The sequence below is a fragment of the Pygocentrus nattereri genome, chromosome 18 (genome assembly GCF_015220715.1).
Source record: "Pygocentrus nattereri isolate fPygNat1 chromosome 18, fPygNat1.pri, whole genome shotgun sequence".
Taxonomy (NCBI): domain Eukaryota; kingdom Metazoa; phylum Chordata; class Actinopteri; order Characiformes; family Serrasalmidae; genus Pygocentrus; species Pygocentrus nattereri.
Window position 1 is genome coordinate 267,501 of NC_051228.1, and position 20,000 is coordinate 287,500.

Genomic DNA, 20,000 nt, shown 5'->3' on the forward strand with positions numbered 1-20,000 from the left:
CACTAATCGGATCAGTGAGGGCGTATTAAGGATTTGCTTAATCAGAGTAACGATAAAGCACAACTGTGTGAGACATTTATATTTGTGTTTCCTGGCCGTCACCGTGTTGGAGTTTACAGCATCAGCGACAGTGAAAATATCAAATAAAGGCAGCAGCTCCTCTGAGATGAAATGGCAGACACTGCACTGATTCCACTGTCGTAGTTAAATATTAAATGCAGGTTCTTCTTTGTCCATTTTATCAAATCACAAAAATTCAGAACATCGTGAAGCACGTGTGTAAAATATTGTGGTATTATATTACAGCCATATGGCCCACCTCTGTAATCTAGGTCTGGGTAATATGATGACATTTACTGTTATCATGATAAATTACATCACGATCTGCTTTTCTGAGCATATCATGGTTATCGCCAGTAGCTAAAAGCACTGCCCAGCTGCATGTGTGAGTAAAGAGAGCCGAATTAATCCTGTTTAACTGGATTTAACAGAGTTTGTTTTTGGCACATCACCCACGTCTATTAAACCTCAGAGTAAAACGACAGTTATAAGTCCAGACTCTGAGAGTCACTGTGACTCGCTGACCTCGCTGTGCTGCTCCTGATGGTCAGGCTCCTCCCCTGACTCTCCTTTACTCTGTGCTCTGTGTTTCCTCAGCAGATCCACGTCCCTCACCTGCCCCACGTTCAGCTTGGACGCGTTTGGCCTGGGCGGAGCCACAGGCGTCTGCCCCGCCTCCGGCCTCTTCTCCTCCATCCAGCCCGCCCGTTTGGCCCTGGGTGGGGGCACCAGGCCGCCGTTCGGTTTTCCGTTCTCCCCCTGCGCGTGCGTTCCATTGGTCTCCCCCGACAGAGCTCCGGCCTGCAGCCGCTGGGCACAGAATCGGGCGGCTGCATCCACGTCTGGACCGCCGGTGGGCTCCGCCACGCCGTAACTGGTCTGGCTGCTGTTGTGCTCAATCTGCAGCACACTGAGCTCCTGACCAGTGAAGTGCGTCCGGATCTGGCTCAGGTACGTCATCACGATCAGCCGGTCAGGAACGGACAGCAGGACCATGTCAGACGGCTCCAGCAGACGAGAGATACCGAGAGCAGCAAACTCATCAAACGCCTGAACACAATAGGAACATCATCACTCTTTAATAAGGAGCGTTGTTAAACACTTCGGTGATAAATTAAAGAGGGATGTTACTCACTTTCTTATTATTGAACTTAATGTCATGAGGCTGCAGCGCATCAAACTCACTGAAAAACAAAATCAGAACACAGAAGGACGTTTATTTATACATTTATTCATAAACACTCACGACTGCCTTTAAATAAATGAGCTGAAATAATCTTATTGGTTCTTTCCACTGTGCACTCCGGTCCACTATCCAAGACTCCAGTCCCAGTTTTACATACACATCAGTGAGGCTCACAGCGAAATTCCATCAGAAACAGTATTACAGTTTAATGTTTAGCTGAGTTTTATGGACTTAATGCCCAGAAAGCTTCAGGTGAAGTCCAATGCGCTACTTTATTTAACATTGTGAACAAGTGAAGATGCAGAGGAAGAAATGGAGTCACCAAGTAGCAGCAACCAAATTTAACAGCCCATTCTACAAAAAAAAGGAGCCCAAGCTGCTTCGTGCCTTAAATCGAACCATGAGCAACGACAAGCCTGTTTGTTTTGTCTCTGGCTGTAAGGATTTGTCGCCCCCTGCTGGCTTAAATGGGGACTGATTTCTGTGGTTATAAATATTAAAAACTGATATGTAGCAATCACTTTCACTTTCACTTTTCAATATTGCTTATGGCCCCAGCCTAACTGGCACTTTCATCCCAACTGCTCTGACAGTATCAACGAACAGGAAACAACCAGGAAAGCAGGAAAACGTTCCAGGTCTGTGAAATCACTCACATCTTGTCCGGGTGGAAGTGGTGCAGGATGGCGCAGAACGCCAGGCCGTTCCTCCAGGAAGTGTTGAAGTTAGTGACCTTCACACCTTTGTAGTTCTTAGTGATCTCCTGACACCACTGCAGCAGAGACTGGCTGGAGGTCACCAGACCAGGACTGGGGAGAGGAGAGGATCTCTGAGACAGAGAGAGAGAGAGAGTTAGAGAGAGAGAGAGAGAGAGAGAGAGAGGGAGAGAGACAGAGAGAGAGAGGGGGGGAGAGAGAGACAGAGTGTGAGAGAGAGGGGGAGAGAGACAGAGAGAGAGAGAGGGGGGGAGAGAGAGCCAGAGAGAGAGTTAGAGAGAGAGAGAAAGAGAGAGAGAGAGAGTGAGAGAGACACAGAGAGAGAGAGAGAGAGAGAGAGAGAGAGAGAGAGGGAGAGAGAGATTGAGAGAGACAGAGAGAGAGAGAGAGAGAGAGACAGAGAGTGAGAGAGAGAGAGAGAGAGAGAGAGAGGGAGACAAAGAGAGACAGAGAGAGAGAGAGAGGGAGAGAGAGGGGGAGACAAAAAGAGAGAGAGAGAGAGAGAGAGTGAGAGAGAGACAGAGAGAGAGAGAGAGAAAAACACCTTCCTGTGTTAATGTTGATGATGAAAAACAGTGATGGAGGTGAACAATGAAGAGGTGGAGCTGAAGGAGTGTCTGTTTATTAGGAGGAGTAACGTTAGCATGCTCGGCTAAAGCGTTTGGGAAATGGAGACTGAAACTGGGGAGCGGCAACATTCTGATAAACAGCAGGGGGAGCTCTGATAAACAGCAGGGGGCGTCTCTGATAATCAGCAGGGGGAGCTCTGATAAACAGCAGGGAGCGACTCTGATGAACAGCAGGGGGCGTCTCTGATAAACAGCAGGGGGAGCTCTGATAAACAGCAGGGGAGCTCTGATAAACAGCAGGGGGAGTTCTGATAAACAGCAGGGGGAGCTCTGATAAACAGCAAGGGGAGCTCTGAAAAACAGCAGGGAGAGCTCTGATAAACAGCAGGGGGCGCTCTGATAAACAGCAGGGGGAGCTCTGATAAACAGCAGGGGGCGGCTCTGATAAACAGCAGGGGGAGCTGTGATAAACAGCAGGGGGCGACTCTGATAAACAGCAGGGGGCGTCTCTGATAATCAGCAGGGGGAGCTCTGATAAACAGCAGGGAGCGACTCTGATAAACAGCAGGGGGAGCTCTGATAAACAGCAGGGGGAGCTCTGATAAACAGCAGGGAGAGCTCTGATAAACAGCAGGGGGCGCTCTGATAAACAGCAGGGGGAGCTCTGATAAACAGCAGGGGGCGGCTCTGATAAACAGCAGGGGGAGCTCTGATAAACAGCAGGGGGCGGCTCTGATAAACAGCAGGGGGAGCTCTGATAAACAGCAGGGGGCGGCTCTGATAAACAGCAGGGGGAGCTCTGATAAACAGCAGGGAGCGACTCTGATAAACAGCAGGGGGAGCTCTGATAAACAGCAGGGGCTGCTCTGATAAACAGCAGGGGGCGTCTCTGATAATCAGCAGGGGGAGCTCTGATAAACAGCAGGGAGCGACTCTGATAAACAGCAGGGGGAGCTCTGATAAACAGCAGGGGGAGCTCTGATAAACAGCAGGGGGAGCTCTGATAAACAGCAGGGGGCGCTCTGATAAACAGCAGGGGGCGACTCTGATAAACAGCAAGGGGAGCTCTGAAAAACAGCAGGGAGAGCTCTGATAAACAGCAGGGGGCGCTCTGATAAACAGCAGGGGGAGCTCTGATAAACAGCAGGGGGAGCTCTGATAAACAGCAGGGGGCGACTCTGATAAACAGCAGGGGGCGCTCTGATAAACAGCAGGGGAGCTCTGATAATCAGCAGGGGGAGCTCTGATAAACAGCAGGGGGCGTCTCTGATAATCAGCAGGGGGAGCTCTGATAAACAGCAGGGGAGCTCTGATAAACAGCAGGGGGCGTCTCTGATAATCAGCAGGGGGAACTCTGATAAACAGCAGGGGGAGACTCTGATAAACAGCAGGGGAGCTCTGATAAACAGCAGGGGGAGCTCTGATAAACAGCAGGGGGCGACTGATAAACAGAAGGGGGAGCTCTGATAAACAGCAGGGGGAGCTGTGATAAACAGCAGGGGGCGACTCTGATAAACAGCAGGGGGCGTCTCTGATAATCAGCAGGGGGAGCTCTGATAAACAGCAGGGGGCGACTCTGATAAACAGCAGGGGGCGTCTCTGATAATCAGCAGGGGGAGCTCTGATAAACAGCAGGGAGCGACTCTGATAAACAGCAGGGGGAGCTCTGATAAACAGCAGGGGGAGTCTCTGATAAACAGCAGGGGGAGCTCTGATAAACAGCAGGGGGAGCTCTGAAAAACAGCAGGGAGAGCTCTGATAAACAGCAGGGGGAGCTCTGATAAACAGCAGGGGGAGCTCTGATAAACAGCAGGGGGAGCTCTGATAAACAGCAGGGGGCGGCTCTGATAAACAGCAGGGGGAGCTCTGATAAACAGCAGGGGGCGACTCTGATAAACAGCAGGGGGCGCTCTGATAAACAGCAGGGGAGCTCTGATAATCAGCAGGGGGAGCTCTGATAAACAGCAGGGGGCGTCTCTGATAATCAGCAGGGGGCGTCTCTGATAATCAGCAGGGGGAACTCTGATAAACAGCAGGGGGAGACTGATAAACAGCAGGGGAGCTCTGATAAACAGCAGGGGGCTTCTCTGATAATCAGCAGGGGGAGCTCTGATAAACAGCAGGGGGCGACTCTGATAAACAGCAGGGGGAGCTCTGATAAACAGCAGGGGGAGCTCTGATAAACAGCAGGGGGAGCTGTGATAAACAGCAGGGGGCGACTCTGATAAACAGCAGGGGGCGTCTCTGATAATCAGCAGGGGGAGCTCTGATAAACAGCAGGGGGAGACTCTGATAAACAGCAGGGGGCGTCTCTGATAATCAGCAGGGGGAGCTCTGATAATCAGCAGGGGGCGACTCTGATAAACAGCAGGGGAGCTCTGAAAAACAGCAGGGGGCGACTGATAATCAGCAGGGGGAGCTCTGATAAACAGCAGGGGGCGTCTCTGATAATCAGCAGGGGGAGCTCTGATAAACAGCAGGGGGCGACTGATAATCAGCAGGGGGAGCTCTGATAAACAGCAGGGGGCGACTGATAATCAGCAGGGAGAGCTCTGATAAACAGCAGGGGGAGCTCTGATAAACAGCAGGGGGCGACTGATAATCAGCAGGGAGAGCTCTGATAAACAGCAGGGGGAGCTCTGATAAACAGCAGGGGGAGCTCTGATAAACAGCAGGGGGAGCTCTGATAAACAGCAGGGGGCGCTCTGATAAACAGCAGGGGGCGACTGATAATCAGCAGGGGGAGCTCTGATAAACAGCAGGGGGCGTCTCTGATAATCAGCAGGGGGAGCTCTGATAAACAGCAGTGGAGCTCTGATAAACAGCAGGGGGCGTCTCTGATAATCAGCAGGGGGAGCTCTGATAAACAGCAGGGGGCGCTCTGATAAACAGCAGGGGGAGCTCTGATAAACAGCAGGGGGAGCTCTGATAAACAGCAGGGGGAGCTCTGATAAACAGCAGGGGGAGCTCTGATAAACAGCAAGGGGAGCTCTGAAAAACAGCAGGGAGAGCTCTGATAAACAGCAGGGGGCGCTCTGATAAACAGCAGGGGGAGCTCTGATAAACAGCAGGGGGAGCTCTGATAAACAGCAGGGGGCGACTCTGATAAACAGCAGGGGGCGCTCTGATAAACAGCAGGGGAGCTCTGATAATCAGCAGGGGGAGCTCTGATAAACAGCAGGGGGCGTCTCTGATAATCAGCAGGGGGAGCTCTGATAAACAGCAGGGGAGCTCTGATAAACAGCAGGGGAGACTGATAAACAGCAGGGGGCGTCTCTGATAATCAGCAGGGGGAACTCTGATAAACAGCAGGGGGAGACTCTGATAAACAGCAGGGGAGACTCTGATAAACAGCAGGGGAGCTCTGATAAACAGCAGGGGGCGTCTCTGATAATCAGCAGGGGGAGCTCTGATAAACAGCAGGGGGCGTCTCTGATAATCAGCAGGGGGAGCTCTGATAAACAGCAGGGGGCGACTCTGATAAACAGCAGGGGAGCTCTGATAAACAGCAGGGGGCGTCTCTGATAATCAGCAGGGGGAGCTCTGATAAACAGCAGGGGGCGACTCTGATAAACAGCAGGGGGAGCTCTGATAAACAGCAGGGGGAGCTGTGATAAACAGCAGGGGGCGACTCTGATAAACAGCAGGGGGCGTCTCTGATAATCAGCAGGGGGAGCTCTGATAAACAGCAGGGGGAGCTGTGATAAACAGCAGGGGGCGACTCTGATAAACAGCAGGGGGCGTCTCTGATAATCAGCAGGGGGAGCTCTGATAAACAGCAGGGAGCGACTCTGATAAACAGCAGGGGGCGACTCTGATAAACAGCAGGGGGAGCTCTGATAAACAGCAGGGGGCGTCTCTGATAATCAGCAGGGGGAGCTCTGATAAACAGCAGGGGGAGTCTCTGATAAACAGCAGGGGGCGTCTCTGATAATCAGCAGGGGGAACTCTGATAAACAGCAGGGGGCTTCTCTGATAATCAGCAGGGGGAGCTCTGATAAACAGCAGGGGGCGACTCTGATAAACAGCAGGGGGAGCTCTGATAAACAGCAGGGGGAGCTGTGATAAACAGCAGGGGGCGACTCTGATAAACAGCAGGGGGCGTCTCTGATAATCAGCAGGGGGAGCTCTGATAAACAGCAGGGGGAGACTCTGATAAACAGCAGGGGGCGTCTCTGATAATCAGCAGGGGGAGCTCTGATAAATAGCAGGGGGAGCTCTGATAATCAGCAGGGGGCGACTCTGATAAACAGCAGGGGAGCTCTGAAAAACAGCAGGGGGCGACTGATAATCAGCAGGGGGAGCTCTGATAAACAGCAGGGGGCGTCTCTGATAATCAGCAGGGGGAGCTCTGATAAACAGCAGGGGGCGACTGATAATCAGCAGGGGGAGCTCTGATAAACAGCAGGGGGCGACTGATAATCAGCAGGGAGAGCTCTGATAAACAGCAGGGGGAGCTCTGATAAACAGCAGGGGGAGCTCTGATAAACAGCAGGGGGAGCTCTGATAAACAGCAGGGGGAGCTCTGATAATCAGCAGGGAGAGCTCTGATAAACAGCAGGGGGCGTCTCTGATAATCAGCAGGGGGCGTCTCTGATAATCAGCAGGGGGAGCTCTGATAAACAGCAGGGGGCGACTGATAATCAGCAGGGGGAGCTCTGATAAACAGCAGGGGGCGACTGATAATCAGCAGGGGGAGCTCTGATAAACAGCAGGGGGCGACTGATAATCAGCAGGGAGAGCTCTGATAAACAGCAGGGGGCGACTGATAATCAGCAGGGGGAGCTCTGATAAACAGCAGGGGGCGACTGATAATCAGCAGGGGGAGCTCTGATAAACAGCAGGGGGCGACTGATAATCAGCAGGGGGAGCTCTGATAAACAGCAGGGGGCGTCTCTGATAATCAGCAGGGGGAGCTCTGATAAACAGCAGTGGAGCTCTGATAAACAGCAGGGGGAGCTCTGATAAACAGCAGGGGGCGACTGATAATCAGCAGGGGGAGCTCTGATAAACAGCAGGGGGCGTCTCTGATAATCAGCAGGGGGAGCTCTGATAAACAGCAGTGGAGCTCTGATAAACAGCAGGGGGAGCTCTGATAAACAGCAGGGGGAGCTCTGATAAACAGCAGGGGGAGCTCTGATAAACAGCAGAGGGAGCTCTCACAGCATTCATCACTTACAGTTTATCATTGTTTAGTCCTGTTTAAGCTTTTTTACATCAGGAACAGCAGCTTAGCTCAGTGTTAACATTTTAACACTATTGTGTGATATTCTAATGACGTGGTTACATTTCAGCTGTGTGTGTTTATGGCTAGGAAACAGACATGACAGCTGATTGTCAACTTTGATCGAGTAGGTTAACTAGAATAAAATTCCTAAATTAAGATCAGATTTTGCTTCTGTAAAACAAATCTGTGAAATATCTTATCTTGAGCTAAGAGATCTTAAGACTCAAAGAGAGGAAGTTTCTGTAATACGACCCCAGATTTATTACATACTAAGGCTTATTACTCAGTAACTACAGGGACTTCAGGGCAAACTAATGGAGCTATTCTTAGATTACAGAAGTGTGTAATAAAACTGGCTTGTTTAAGGGTCAAAGTGCTAAATCCACTAACAAAGTGTGTCTGGAAACTTATGGACAGAAACACCACAGCAATACTCACCTCCTGCTCAGGTGTGTCTCCTCCTGATTCTACTGGCTTTACCTCCTCCAGGCTCACCGGTGGTGGGACTGTTTTCTTCTTGCTGCGTTTGGGGGGCAGAACAGCTGGTGATGTTTCTGCAGTCAGGTCAGTCTGGAGCAGCAGGTTCTCTGTGGAACGCTGACCCTCAGCGTGTCCAGCAGATGCAGCTTCAGTGGTTCCTGAGACAGGTGATCCAGAGGAATCCTTTGGTGGCATTTTAGATCTGCAGGAGAGAGAATGCAACCATTCTCGTTTACGGCATATTCTCAGATGAGGAATATTTCAGTTACCTTACAGTTCAGTTTTACTCTTTAGGACTGTTTCAGTGCAGTTAAATGTCCTCACCTTAACATTACTTTAATGAGAAGACGATAAAGTAATAATGATTAGTTCAGTTTATTCTGAAAATAAAATAAAAAAATAAAGTTTACAAAAAAGCAAAGTTGTCAAGATGTAGAGTCATTCAGAGTGGTTCCGTGTGAAACACTCTGTTCTAGATAAACTTAGTGAGTCAGAACTGTTCACAGTGGTGGTGATAGGAACCAGACGCTGTTTTGTGATAGTTTAGAGAACTTCAACTCCATTCATGGTGGAGGGAGACATGCAGGGTGCTGTGCGGCAAAATAGTTCCCAAAGAAAACTCATTATTACAGATTTTCCACTGTTTTCCATCATCAATGTTCAATATAAACTCAGAAGACTCGTGTAGGTTCTCTGGTGGTTCTGGATGGTAAATAAAGTGTCTATATCTGTGTTGTAGTCATGGCGACGCCTGGTTCCCATCACCACCACTGTAAAGACGTCTGAACCATTTCACACCAAACCCTCTGAATTGCTCTGTTTACACCTCACACACTAAGTTAAGGGGGAATTTTTGAAGACTTGGCACTTGATACTGAATTGATACTGAATTAATATTAGTATTGTTTAAATTTTACCCATATTTCATGTCAACGTTTAATGATGCAGAATGTTTAGGTGGTGCTGAATTACTGCAATAAAATACCTGCACTTTATTTAACTGCATTTATATCAGATTAACGTTATTTTTGTAGATATGGTTCCAATTTCTACATTTTGTTAAAGTTTACACATTGATATTCATGTGAAAAATATCAGATGATTAAATCGGCATCACCATATCGGTGCATCCCCACTTTAACTGGAACACAGACAAACACACAAAAACAAACATGTTTTCAGACACAGCGAGACTTTCTGCTCTCTTATTGAGCCACTTCCTGAGATAAAGATAAAAGCCAAACTGATCCTTCATAAGCAGATCTTAAGACCTGTGAACCACCTGTTACAGTGAAATGACGGTTGTGGAAATCATTCTGCTTCACAAACACCAGCAACAGAAGGTACAGCTTTCAATAGAACATCCAAAGCATACACGGGTCAAACAAACGATTCTGAGGTTTAGTAAAGATGCAACAGCGGGATTTTCTGTTAAGACCACATTGAGCACAAAACACAGCACAGCTTTACTCAAACTTACAAATCATCCAGATCTGAGGAAGCTGTCAGCGTTTCTATTTGAACCTCTTTATTTTTCACCTTCAAATCAAGCTCCTCTGGTCTAGCTCTGCTCGTTCTTTCCTCTGTCTGGTTGGCAGGAACAGTCAGAGGTGGAAGGCCAATTTCAGGTGCTACTGAATTAGCATGCACGGGGACATTTTCTTTTGACTGTTTTGAACTTTCTGAAATCTCATCATCAGCTCCTGACACCAGGACCTTCCCTTGGTCACCCCCTGATACTGTGGCCCACAAGACATTCTTGTCCGATGACTCCATAGTCACTGGAACATTCTCAGACAGGCTTTCAAACTGCCTCTTTTCATTTGTGTTCAACTTGGCAACATCTACACCAGCTTCCACAGAGGTCACCGATGCTGGTAGGTCAGTGACTTCAGCAGCAGGAAGCTTATTCTGGTCCACCGAGAGATCGTACCATGTGATGGTGTCTGCCTTGAGTTGAAGGGGTGGAGTTGGGGGGAGTTCAAAGTCAGACTCTGAGGGAATGAGACGCCTCCTGGTACGAGGAACCGGAACAGGAACATTCTTTTTCTCAGTGTCTTCAGTGTCCTCTGCCATTTGACGAATCTTCTCCAGCAGAATTTTCTCCTCTGAAAAATCAATGGGCTCTTTGGTAGGTTCTTCTAAAGGCTCTGGAGGTTTCTCAACCGTGGGTGATGGCAGAGGCCATGGCACCACGGAGCTTCTTGGCGAGACATCCTTTCCTGAGCCAACCTCCTTCTCCACTTTCACACCTTCTGGCTGTTCTTCAGCTGAAGTGCTTTCCGAGGAAACTGCAGCTGTGGCCTCAATCAGGGAACTCTCTTTCTTCTCTTCTTCTGTGCCTCTGTCAGTGACACCTACGCTAACTTCAACAGCGCCCTCAGATGGTGAGGAGACGCTTGATTGCCTCAGGTTATCCTCATCCTTACTTTTGCTTTCCTCCTTGACAGCCGGTGTGGCAATATCTCTTTTTTTATTGTGCTGTAGAGGAACTGGAGTGTTGCCAGGTGAGACAGGCTTCAAGGCATGAGGGCCAACTTCCTGTAAAGGCATTGGATGGGTTCTCTCATCCTTTTCACTTTGAAAGGATGGAACATTTGCAGCATGTGGGGAAATAGGCTCCTCTGCTGGAGATTCTTCTGATATTACTGCAAGCTTTGTACTGACCAATGCAGCTGGCAGGACAGGAGAACGGTCCAGTTCTATCAGCTGTGATTCCTTTGGGCTGTGAGAAACAGGACACAAGTGAGGAACGACAGTAGTATGACCATGAAGACCTCAAGCAGTATTAAACAAACAACATTCTGAAAGCCAAGGCAAAATGGGCACAAACTTTAAGTACTAAGCATGTGAAGAGCAGCCCACAGGCAAATGGACAGCACTTTTGCGTGGGCACCTCAGATCACTTGAGTGCAAATAATGAGGTCATGAGGATAAAGTGCAAAATAAGAGCTTTGATTTGAGAGAATTTAACATTTATATTGGAGGAACCATATGAGAATCCCAGTCCTCTATACAGTCCTCTCTTTACTGGGGGCCGAAAGAAAGAAACTGACAAGCCTAAATTAAATCGTGGTTAGTAGAAGTCGCTTATAAATCATTTGTGGTTGATGAGCCACAGATGCTGGTTATCGTCCCTACAGATGCTCTTCCAGGCCTGCAGATGCAGCCATTTTCAGTTCCGGATTGTTTTGAGGGTTTTCTCCTTTCATAAGTAAAATACGTCTTCAGGAATTTTCGGATGGTTGACTTGCTCACTTGTAACCCTAATTACCTTGTGTTTAAGTAACATGTTTGGGGTTATTGTCCCCCAAACCCAAAAATCATTCACCATTTTTAGTGCAGGTACACCTCACCTGTCCGTAAGACTTTGGCCAAAACTCTACAGGCGTATATGCAATTTTGTACAAGCTATAACCTGCAACCTGCTAATGATTTGTTCGTATCTTGTGGTTGAATAATTGCGTATTCTCTGAACATGCTTCTACCATGATGCATTGTGCAACACTTTTTCCAGCTTGCAGCTTAAGTTTCAAAACCATCTTCAACAACTGCGCAAGCAAAAATGGCGCAATTCCAACTCAGGAAGCCACTGCCCAGCAACCGTGTGCAAAAGATTCAAAGAACTCCTGCAATACATGCTCAGCAATCCTTCAGAGACTTTACACAATCACTCTCAACATGAGGAGCATCCACAGTTTCTAAAATGTAGAAACTTAAAGAATGAGAAGCTGACAGGATATTGTGCAATGCATTCATTTATGACATGCATTGTTAAGCTGTGACACTTCTGCAAGTGGAACAACAACAAGAACTTCAGGCGCTCAGCATCCACCAGCTTGAGCAACAGCCGCACCAAACGCCACCCTAGAAAAGCCAGCACACCACATGATGGCCTTAACTTACCCTTCATCCATATAAAGCTCAGCCAGCCACACTGTGCCCATATCCTCCTGACCCGACTCAAACTCCACTTCATCATCCAAAGCTTCAGACAGGAACACAGGCCTCAGAAGAGTTTCCTTCTTCTCTAGGCCATCACCTTTACTCCCAGATTCATCTTCATTAGCTTTTTCTAAGCACTCTTCACTTGCAATCATATCAAAATCCACTTCCTTCAAAAGAGGGAACTCTTCCGTGGAGGACATCGCAGGTGCATCCTTGATGTTTATGCTTTTATGAATTTCTGGAGTCGTTGTTGGTTCTGTGATCTTCTCAACATTCAATACTGCACGTTCATTTACTTCAGGCTTTGTTTCATCTTTCTTAAGTTGGCTTTCAACTGTTGGTGGTTCCTCCATCTTTTCTTCATGTGCTGATCTCACACTGGTGCCTGTTTCAGGCTCTGGTTCATCTCTCCTGATTTTACTTTCTAGCATTGGTGGCTCCTCTGTCATCTTCTCTACACACACTGATGTTTTAATGATGCTCGTTTCAGGTTCTGGTTCAGAAAGTCCTCTTCCTCTCTCAACCTCTGAGGCAGCCAGCCTCAAACACTCCACCAGGGTCTTTCCTTTAGGCTCTGCTAGAGGTGTCGTCTTGATTTCCTCACCCAAAATTGGATTTTTATTGTCTTTAGCAGCTTCAGGCAGGTTTGTAAATGCAGTTTCACAGAATGGTTCAGGTGGACGGATTTCGATCTCAGGGCCTTCCTGGTCTCCAGCTTCTCTATCGTCAGGCTTGGTGGGGGTTTCTGCAGGGCTTGACTGGATCAGAATGGAGGCCACTGTCTCATAACTGGAGAACAAGAAGGTTTGAACAAGGGCAGAGTTCAGAATTCACCACAGGCACATTGTTTTAGGAGTCACAGCAGGCATTGCCTTGAGCATGTACCTCTGAAATGCCACTGCTGAGATAAGCACACAGTGCAGAATGCTGAGTTAATCTGTTCTACTTTGAAACTTTTCACAACAAATGTCAGTGCATGCAACAGCTTCAGTTAGTTGTAGTGCTTGAGTCCAGGCTTGGTCTCATCTTGGTCTCAACCTCATTGGAACTTTGGGAACTAGATGCTGAATTATTAGTGAATATCAAGAAAACTAGAATAAACCGAACAAATAGCCTTTTTCTGTGTACTAAACTCTCCATTCTGCGTCGCTCTTCAGCTGTAATTGTTTATTTATGATTTTATATTTATAACTGTCATTAATGAACATTATTTATACAGTGTAGCGCAACCCTCGGCTGTGTTCTGACAGACTGTGCTGCCTGTCAAGCTCTACATAAAACTTGTTCGAATTTTCCCGTTCCACCTTAAATGATACACCCACTGAGGCACTCAGGCACCATTTAAGGAACTGCTTGTCAGAAAATGTCAACTAAAACAACTAAAAAACTACAAACATTTCATTTAAGTTTTCCTTTTTATTTTTTATTCTTTTCTTTTTTTATGAAAAAAATCTCAGACTCAACTACTGAAAGTCTTGATCTTGACTCGTACTCAACTACTGAAAGTCTTGGTCCTGACTCGGACTCGACGACTGAAAGTTTTGGTCCTGACTCGGACTCGATGACTGAAAGTCTTGGTCTTGACCTGGTCTCGACAACTGAAGTCTTGGTCTTGACTGGGACTCGACTACTGAAAGTCTTGGTCTTGACTCGGTCTCGATGACTGAAAGTCTTCTCGTGCACACACCCGATTCTGTAGTCTCTGTAGTTTATGTAGTTCCACCTCTGTGCTTTACAGTGCAGTCAAAGGTAAATTGTAAACCAATCATATCAGACCTCAGAAGTTCTAATCCAATCATATCAGACCTCATAAATTGTAATCCAATCATATCAGACCTCATAAATTGTAATCCAATCATATCAGATCTTGTACATTGTAATCCAATCATATCAGACCTCATATGTTGTAAACCAATCATATCAGACCTCATAAATTGTAATCCAATCATATCAGACCTCATATGTTTTAGACCAATCATATCAGACCTCATATGTATTAGATCAATCATATCAGACCTCATATGTTGTAATCCAATCATATCAGACCTCATAAATTGTAATCCAATCATATCAGACATCATAAATTGTAATCCAATCATATCAGATGTCATAAATTGTAATCCAATCATATCAGACCTCATAAATTGTAATCCAATCATATCAGACGTCATAAATTGTAATCCAATCATATCAGACCTCATAAGTTGTAATCCAATCATATCAGACCTCATAAATTGTAGTCCAATCACATCAGACCTCATAAATTGTAATCCAATCATATCAGACCTTGTAAGCTGTAAACCAATCATATCAGAGCTTGTTAGTTGTGAGCCAATCATATTCTGATCATCAGTTCGACAGTTTGTTAAATGTTTTATCTTTCTAATTGCACTTTGTTCACCATTCTGTGCAAATTACCTAAAGAGCATTAAAGTCCACCAGTGGTTAAATGGTTAAAACGTCCAAATACTTAATGTTTTAAGTAACAAACATGGACCTGCTGTCGTAGTTTTTCTTTGGAACCTGCTCCTGATTGAGCAGTACCACCAACACACAAACCCAGTTTGCAGAGCGCTGTGGCGGGACCGTCTGGCCCTGCTGTGGAAAAGAGGCTTAATATCACCGCCTCTGATCTCAACTGGGAGATCGCAAAATCCATCCATGCTAAAACACTCCTAGCGCAGACACGCAATCAAAACTGTGAGCGTCCTTTGGTCACTACAATGACTGGAAACATCAGTCCTCTGCATGCCAGGACAGTCAGAGACATGCAGGAGTTAAACGGTCCAGTTCCTACACTCACCCTCGGTACAGAACACCAAATATCCCCCTCATCAGGCCGGGAGAAACCTCCTCCTGGTCAGCCAGAACGCCATGATCCACATTGAAAGAATCCAGCTTGAGCGAAATTTCAGTCTTTCTCTCTGAAGCTGATGTTTCTCCGTCTTCTTGTTGGTCTGAATCAGCAGGACGTTCAATCTGAGCAGCATCAAAGTCACAACTGAGGTTTTCCAAAGCAGGATGTTCTACCTGATCTCCAAACGTCTTCCTACACCCCACGCAGGAGCTTACGGCACTGATATCTTCAGACTGGTACAAAGTAAAGTTCTCTGGCTCCACCAGACAGGCTTCAGCTTCTAATTCCTCTGCAAAACGGCTATGGCGGATACAGTGAGTGGAATGGAGAGAAACGCTGTGTGAAGATCTCAGCATCTAAACTGAAATACGACCAAAACTAGACGTGCAATTAACGGAGTGAGGGTCCAAAGACTGTCTCGAATCGAGGGCCAGGACAGTTAATGTTTAGGAAACCCATACATGCACAAGTAAACCACCTGCACACCACAATCCATGCAGCAATTCCAGAGGATCTCAGACTCACCCGTTATCTAGAAGAGCCTGAGGAGCTTCCAGTTTGCCTGAGCGTAACTCCTCGTCCTCTTTCTCCTTAACTTTCTTCTCCAAACTGGCCCAGAGTGGACTCTCCGCTTCAGGAATGGCCTTCGTCTTCAGATCTGCTCTATCTGGATCTTCATTTGGTGCCATGTTACTAACAGGAGAAAGGTTCTCTAGGTGCAGTGAGGTCCTGGTGGGTGGAGAAGGAGATGTAGACTGTAACACGGATGGAATATCGCTTTTATCTTCCACCTCTTTCACAATACCGCTTTTTGGTTGTGCTTTAATGTGTTTGGAGGTGTCTGGTTCACTCAGGTCAGGCTTCTTCACGTCTTCTGCTCTGACTTTATCTCCACTGTGAGGAAGAAACACAGTGAAGATGCTGACTTTAGAGGAGGAACATCTACCTGTGCGTACTCTGGATCATTTAGAACATATTCCTTTTAGCACTCAATCATTTTGGGAAGATATCTTTCCAGAACGAGAATGAAAAAAGTTAAAAGCTGGTCTTTAAATGGACGTGACCTCAACAAAGTGCCGTATTTACAGTTTCTATTCCGTACAGTCGTACGTAATAATTTTTCCTCATACACTGCATGCAAAGTACCAATGAAATGATCAGCCAATCAGCTGTCAGAACACTCCCACTTACCCAGCATCCACTTTGAGCAGAAATCTGGACTCACTGTCCTCGTTTTCCAGCTTGTTTGTTGTTTTATCGCTGGACGTTTCTTCTCCGGCGTCTCCGTCCTCCTTCTGTTCCTTCACCTTCTGCTCTAAAGAGGCCCAGATGGGATCCTCCTTCTGAGCCGATGGTTCCTCGGGAGGTCCTGAGCTCTCCGGAGTGAGCCCAGGTTGGAGCGAGTCCAGCAGAGTCTGTGCTGATGGGTTTATTTGGGGTTGGGGAGGGGTGGGGGGAGTGTCCGTGTCTGTGTTTCTGTCAGTGTTGGGATGGGCTGGTTTCGAAAGAGGCTTCAGATCCAAATTCAGGGGAATCTGATTCAAGCTGAGAGAAGAGAGAAAGAAAGAGAAGAACAGAGAGAAGAGAGAGAATCAGAGCACATACGGCCACAAAGGACAGAGACAATAACAATTTATACACACAGACAGATAGATAAATGGACAGACACCCAGACAGGCACAGAGACAGATGAATATATGGACCCAAGAAATTCTTGTTACTGTTTATAGTTTTTCTGTTTATTTGAATTATGAATACGACTTTATTCTAATGTATATTGTGATAAACTCACTGCTGAGGGAAACTGTTCAAACATTCACTTAGATGCCTGAAACTTTCACACAGTACTGTGTGTGTATAGTGAGAGAGTGAGACAGACAGACAGACAGACAGATAGAGAACAGTCACACTGTTCAATAATTATAGTGATACTCAGAACAGACGCTCTTCATTGTGCTCAACAGTGTATATAAAACATGGAGGTGATTTTATCAGGAAGTATTTGCATATATGCAAATTACAGCCTTCAGCAAACGTTATTTCCATTTTATACTCGTCCTGCAGTTTTTACAGCTGACCCGGCTATCCAACCAGCTCACATTGATACCACAAACTCCACACACCCTCCCACACACAGACTCACTTACATTCATTGTGTAGTGTGTATGCATGTATGCGTGTGTGTTGGGATAGTGTAGTGGGTAACACCTCTGCCGTCTACACTGTAGACTGGGGTTCAATCCCCACCTGGGCAAACACCCAATACACTATACCAATAAGAGTCCTTGGGCAAGACTCCCAACACCACCTTGGCCTGCCTGTGTAAAATGATCAAACTGTAAGTCGCTCTGGAGAAGAGCGTCAGCCAAATGCCATAAATGTGTGTGTTGAACACGATCTGGTGGGTGTGATCATGAAAAATTACTTTTTGTTCAAGTGTTCGCTCACTACAATACCCAGAATCCCTGTGGAAACAACCTGCTAGCACAGCCACTGAGCTAACATTAGCATAACCTGACAGACAATCCTAAAGAAGACAGACTCCATCTTTACTCAGCGCTAAACGACCTGCAGTGCCGGGTTTCCACCCTGTCAGTCAGAGAACAAGAGCCGTGCCGCGGAGCGTCGCTTAGCCGAGCACTGCAGCGAGCAGCCAAAGCGGCACAGGGTCACACTGACACTCGACTCATATACCCTGAGGAAAAGGCGCTCAGCATCGCTTAGCCGAGCACTGCAGGGAGTGTCCGTTTACCGGCTTCTCGTCCGTTTACCATCTTCATGGCCGTTTACCGGCTTCGCACTGTTTACCAGCTTCTCGTCCGTTTACCGGCTTCGCACCGTTTACTGGCTTCTCGTCCGTTTACCGGCTATGCGTTCGTTTATTGGCTTCTCGTCCGTTTACCATCTTCATGGCCGTTTACCAGCTTCTCGTCCGTTTACCGGCTTCGCGTTCGATTATCGGCTTCTAGCCGGTTTACCAGCTTCGCGGCTGTTTACCGGCTTCTCATCCATTTACCGTCTTCGCGGCAGTCTACCAGCTTCGTGGCCATTTACCAGCTTCTCGTCCGTTTACCGTCTTCGCGGCCGTCTACCAGCTTTGCGGACGTTTACCGGCTTCTCGTCCGTTTACGGCTTCTCGTCTGTTTACCAGCTTCACGGCCATTTACCGGCTTTGCGCCCATTTACCATCTTTGCACTCATTCACCGGCTTTGCACTTGTTTACTGGCTTTGAGCTCGTTTACCGGCTTCGCACCCGTTTACTGGCTTTGCACTCGTTTACCGGCTTCACATCAGTTTACTGGCTTTGCGCTCGTTTACCGGCCTCGCACCTGTTTACCGGCTTTACGCTTGTTTACCGGCTTCGCGCTCGTCTCCCAGCTTTGCGCTCGTTTACTGGCTTCGCACCTGTTTACTGGCTTTGCACTCGTTTACCGGCTTCACATCAGTTTACTGGCTTTGCTCTCGTTTACCGGCCTCGCACCTGTTTACCGACTTTACGCTTGTTTACCGGCTTCGCGCTCGTCTCCCAGCTTTGCGCTCGTTTACTGGCTTCGCACCCGTTTACTGGCTTTGCACTCGTTTACCGGCTTCACATCAGTTTACTGGCTTTGCGCTCGTTTACCGGCCTCGCACCTGTTTACCGGCTTTACGCTTGTTTACCGGCTTCGCGCTCGTCTCCCAGCTTTGCGCTCGTTTACTGGCTTCGCACCCGTTTACTGGCTTTGCACTCGTTTACCGGCTTCACATCAGTTTACTGGCTTTGCGCTCGTTTACCAGCCTCGCACCTGTTTACCGGCTTTACGCTTGTTTACCGGCTTCGCGCTCGTCTCCCAGCTTTGCGCTCGTTTACTGGCTTCGCACCCGTTTACCGGCTTTGCACTCGTTTACCGGCTTCACATCAGTTTACTGGCTTTGCGCTCGTTTACCGGCCTTGCACCTGTTTACCGGCTTTACGCTTGTTTACTGGCTTTGCGCTCGTCTCCCAGCTTTGCGCTCGTTTACTGGCTTCGCACCTGTTTACCGGCTTTGCGCTTGTTTACCGGCTTCGCGCTCATCTCCCAGCTTTGCGCTCGTTTACCTGCTTTGCATCCGTTTTAAAATTTAAAATTTCTGGGACTGTGTGATGCTTTAGATGTACTCAGCTAACAATCAAAAAAATCAGTTAAACTCACGTCTGATTGGTCCTGGGCTCGGGGCTTTTTGCTGTTCTCTGATTTTGGGCTCATTAGTGTCCATAATGTGGCAAAATCCTGCCTCTTACCTGTCCTCAGGTACAGCAGCCTGCCTCTTATCCTTAGCGTCAGGTGGACCAGCCTGCGGAGATCTTTTCTCCTCTTTTCTCACACTTTTCTCCTCAATGTGGCTGACTACCAGTGAGACGGCCTCCTCTGCAGGAGCGGCTGCGATTCTAATCAGAACCTTCTCCTCATCTGACCTGTTCACATCTACAGAGATAACGGCCGACTCAGCGCTCTGAGACTCCGCTTCCTCTCCCAGTCTCTGCGTTTCAGGCCGAGGCTGATCTGATAAACGACCGTGCTCTTCTATAAAGAGTTTAACTTCATTAAGGCTGGAAGGAATAAACTCTTCCTCAGAGTCTCCCTCCTGAAAACCAGTCTGAGCTTCAGACAGCACAGCAGCAGCGAAGGCCTCAGATGGTGAAGGTTCCTCTGAAATAAGAGGAGTTTTGAGGGCAGATTCTTCTTCAGCCATGGCCTCCTCCTCAGGTTTAGACGCTGGAGGTTGATGTGGAGTAAGCTGGAGCTCTTCTGGTGTGGCCTTAGATCTTTTGACCACTGTATAAATCCAGTCCTCCTTAAAATCTGGCTCTTCTTCAGCCAGCGGCGGCTTTCCTGCCCCAGGTCTGAGTGGACGCATCTCTGTGGAGCTGAAGGACGGAGACTTAAAGACCTCCTCTATTTGTTTCTCGCACACGTCTGAGGCCGTCAGAGAAAA

The 20,000-nt window shown here is 47.6% G+C and overlaps 1 protein-coding gene across 19 annotated transcripts in view; it reads right to left on the minus strand.

Annotated features, from left to right (window-relative positions):
* Positions 1–20,000, minus strand: part of ehbp1l1b (EH domain binding protein 1-like 1b) — a 53,646-nt gene that overhangs the window by 5,058 nt on the left and 28,588 nt on the right. For 11 of the 19 annotated variants that reach the window (XR_005131801.1, XM_037547221.1, XM_037547216.1 and 8 more), the window contains 10 exons: positions 19,306–20,000; positions 16,235–16,588; positions 15,569–15,937; positions 14,990–15,343; positions 12,145–12,975; positions 9,719–10,963; positions 8,197–8,440; positions 1,903–2,075; positions 1,196–1,244; positions 586–1,110 (listed from right to left, as the gene is read on the minus strand). The exon at positions 19,306–20,000 is cut by the window's right edge. Coding sequence is in view for 18 of the 19 variants with exons in the window: in XM_037547221.1 (XP_037403118.1) it covers positions 586–1,110; positions 1,196–1,244; positions 1,903–2,075; positions 8,197–8,440; positions 9,719–10,963; positions 12,145–12,975; positions 14,990–15,343; positions 15,569–15,937; positions 16,235–16,588; positions 19,306–20,000 (4,839 nt within the window). In the remaining variant the exon portion in view is untranslated. The remainder of the gene's footprint in view (positions 1–585; positions 1,111–1,195; positions 1,245–1,902; positions 2,076–8,196; positions 8,441–9,718; positions 10,964–12,144; positions 12,976–14,989; positions 15,344–15,568; positions 15,938–16,234; positions 16,589–19,305) is intronic. The other 8 variants (XM_037547220.1, XM_037547218.1, XM_037547219.1 and 5 more) reach the window with 5 other exon arrangements.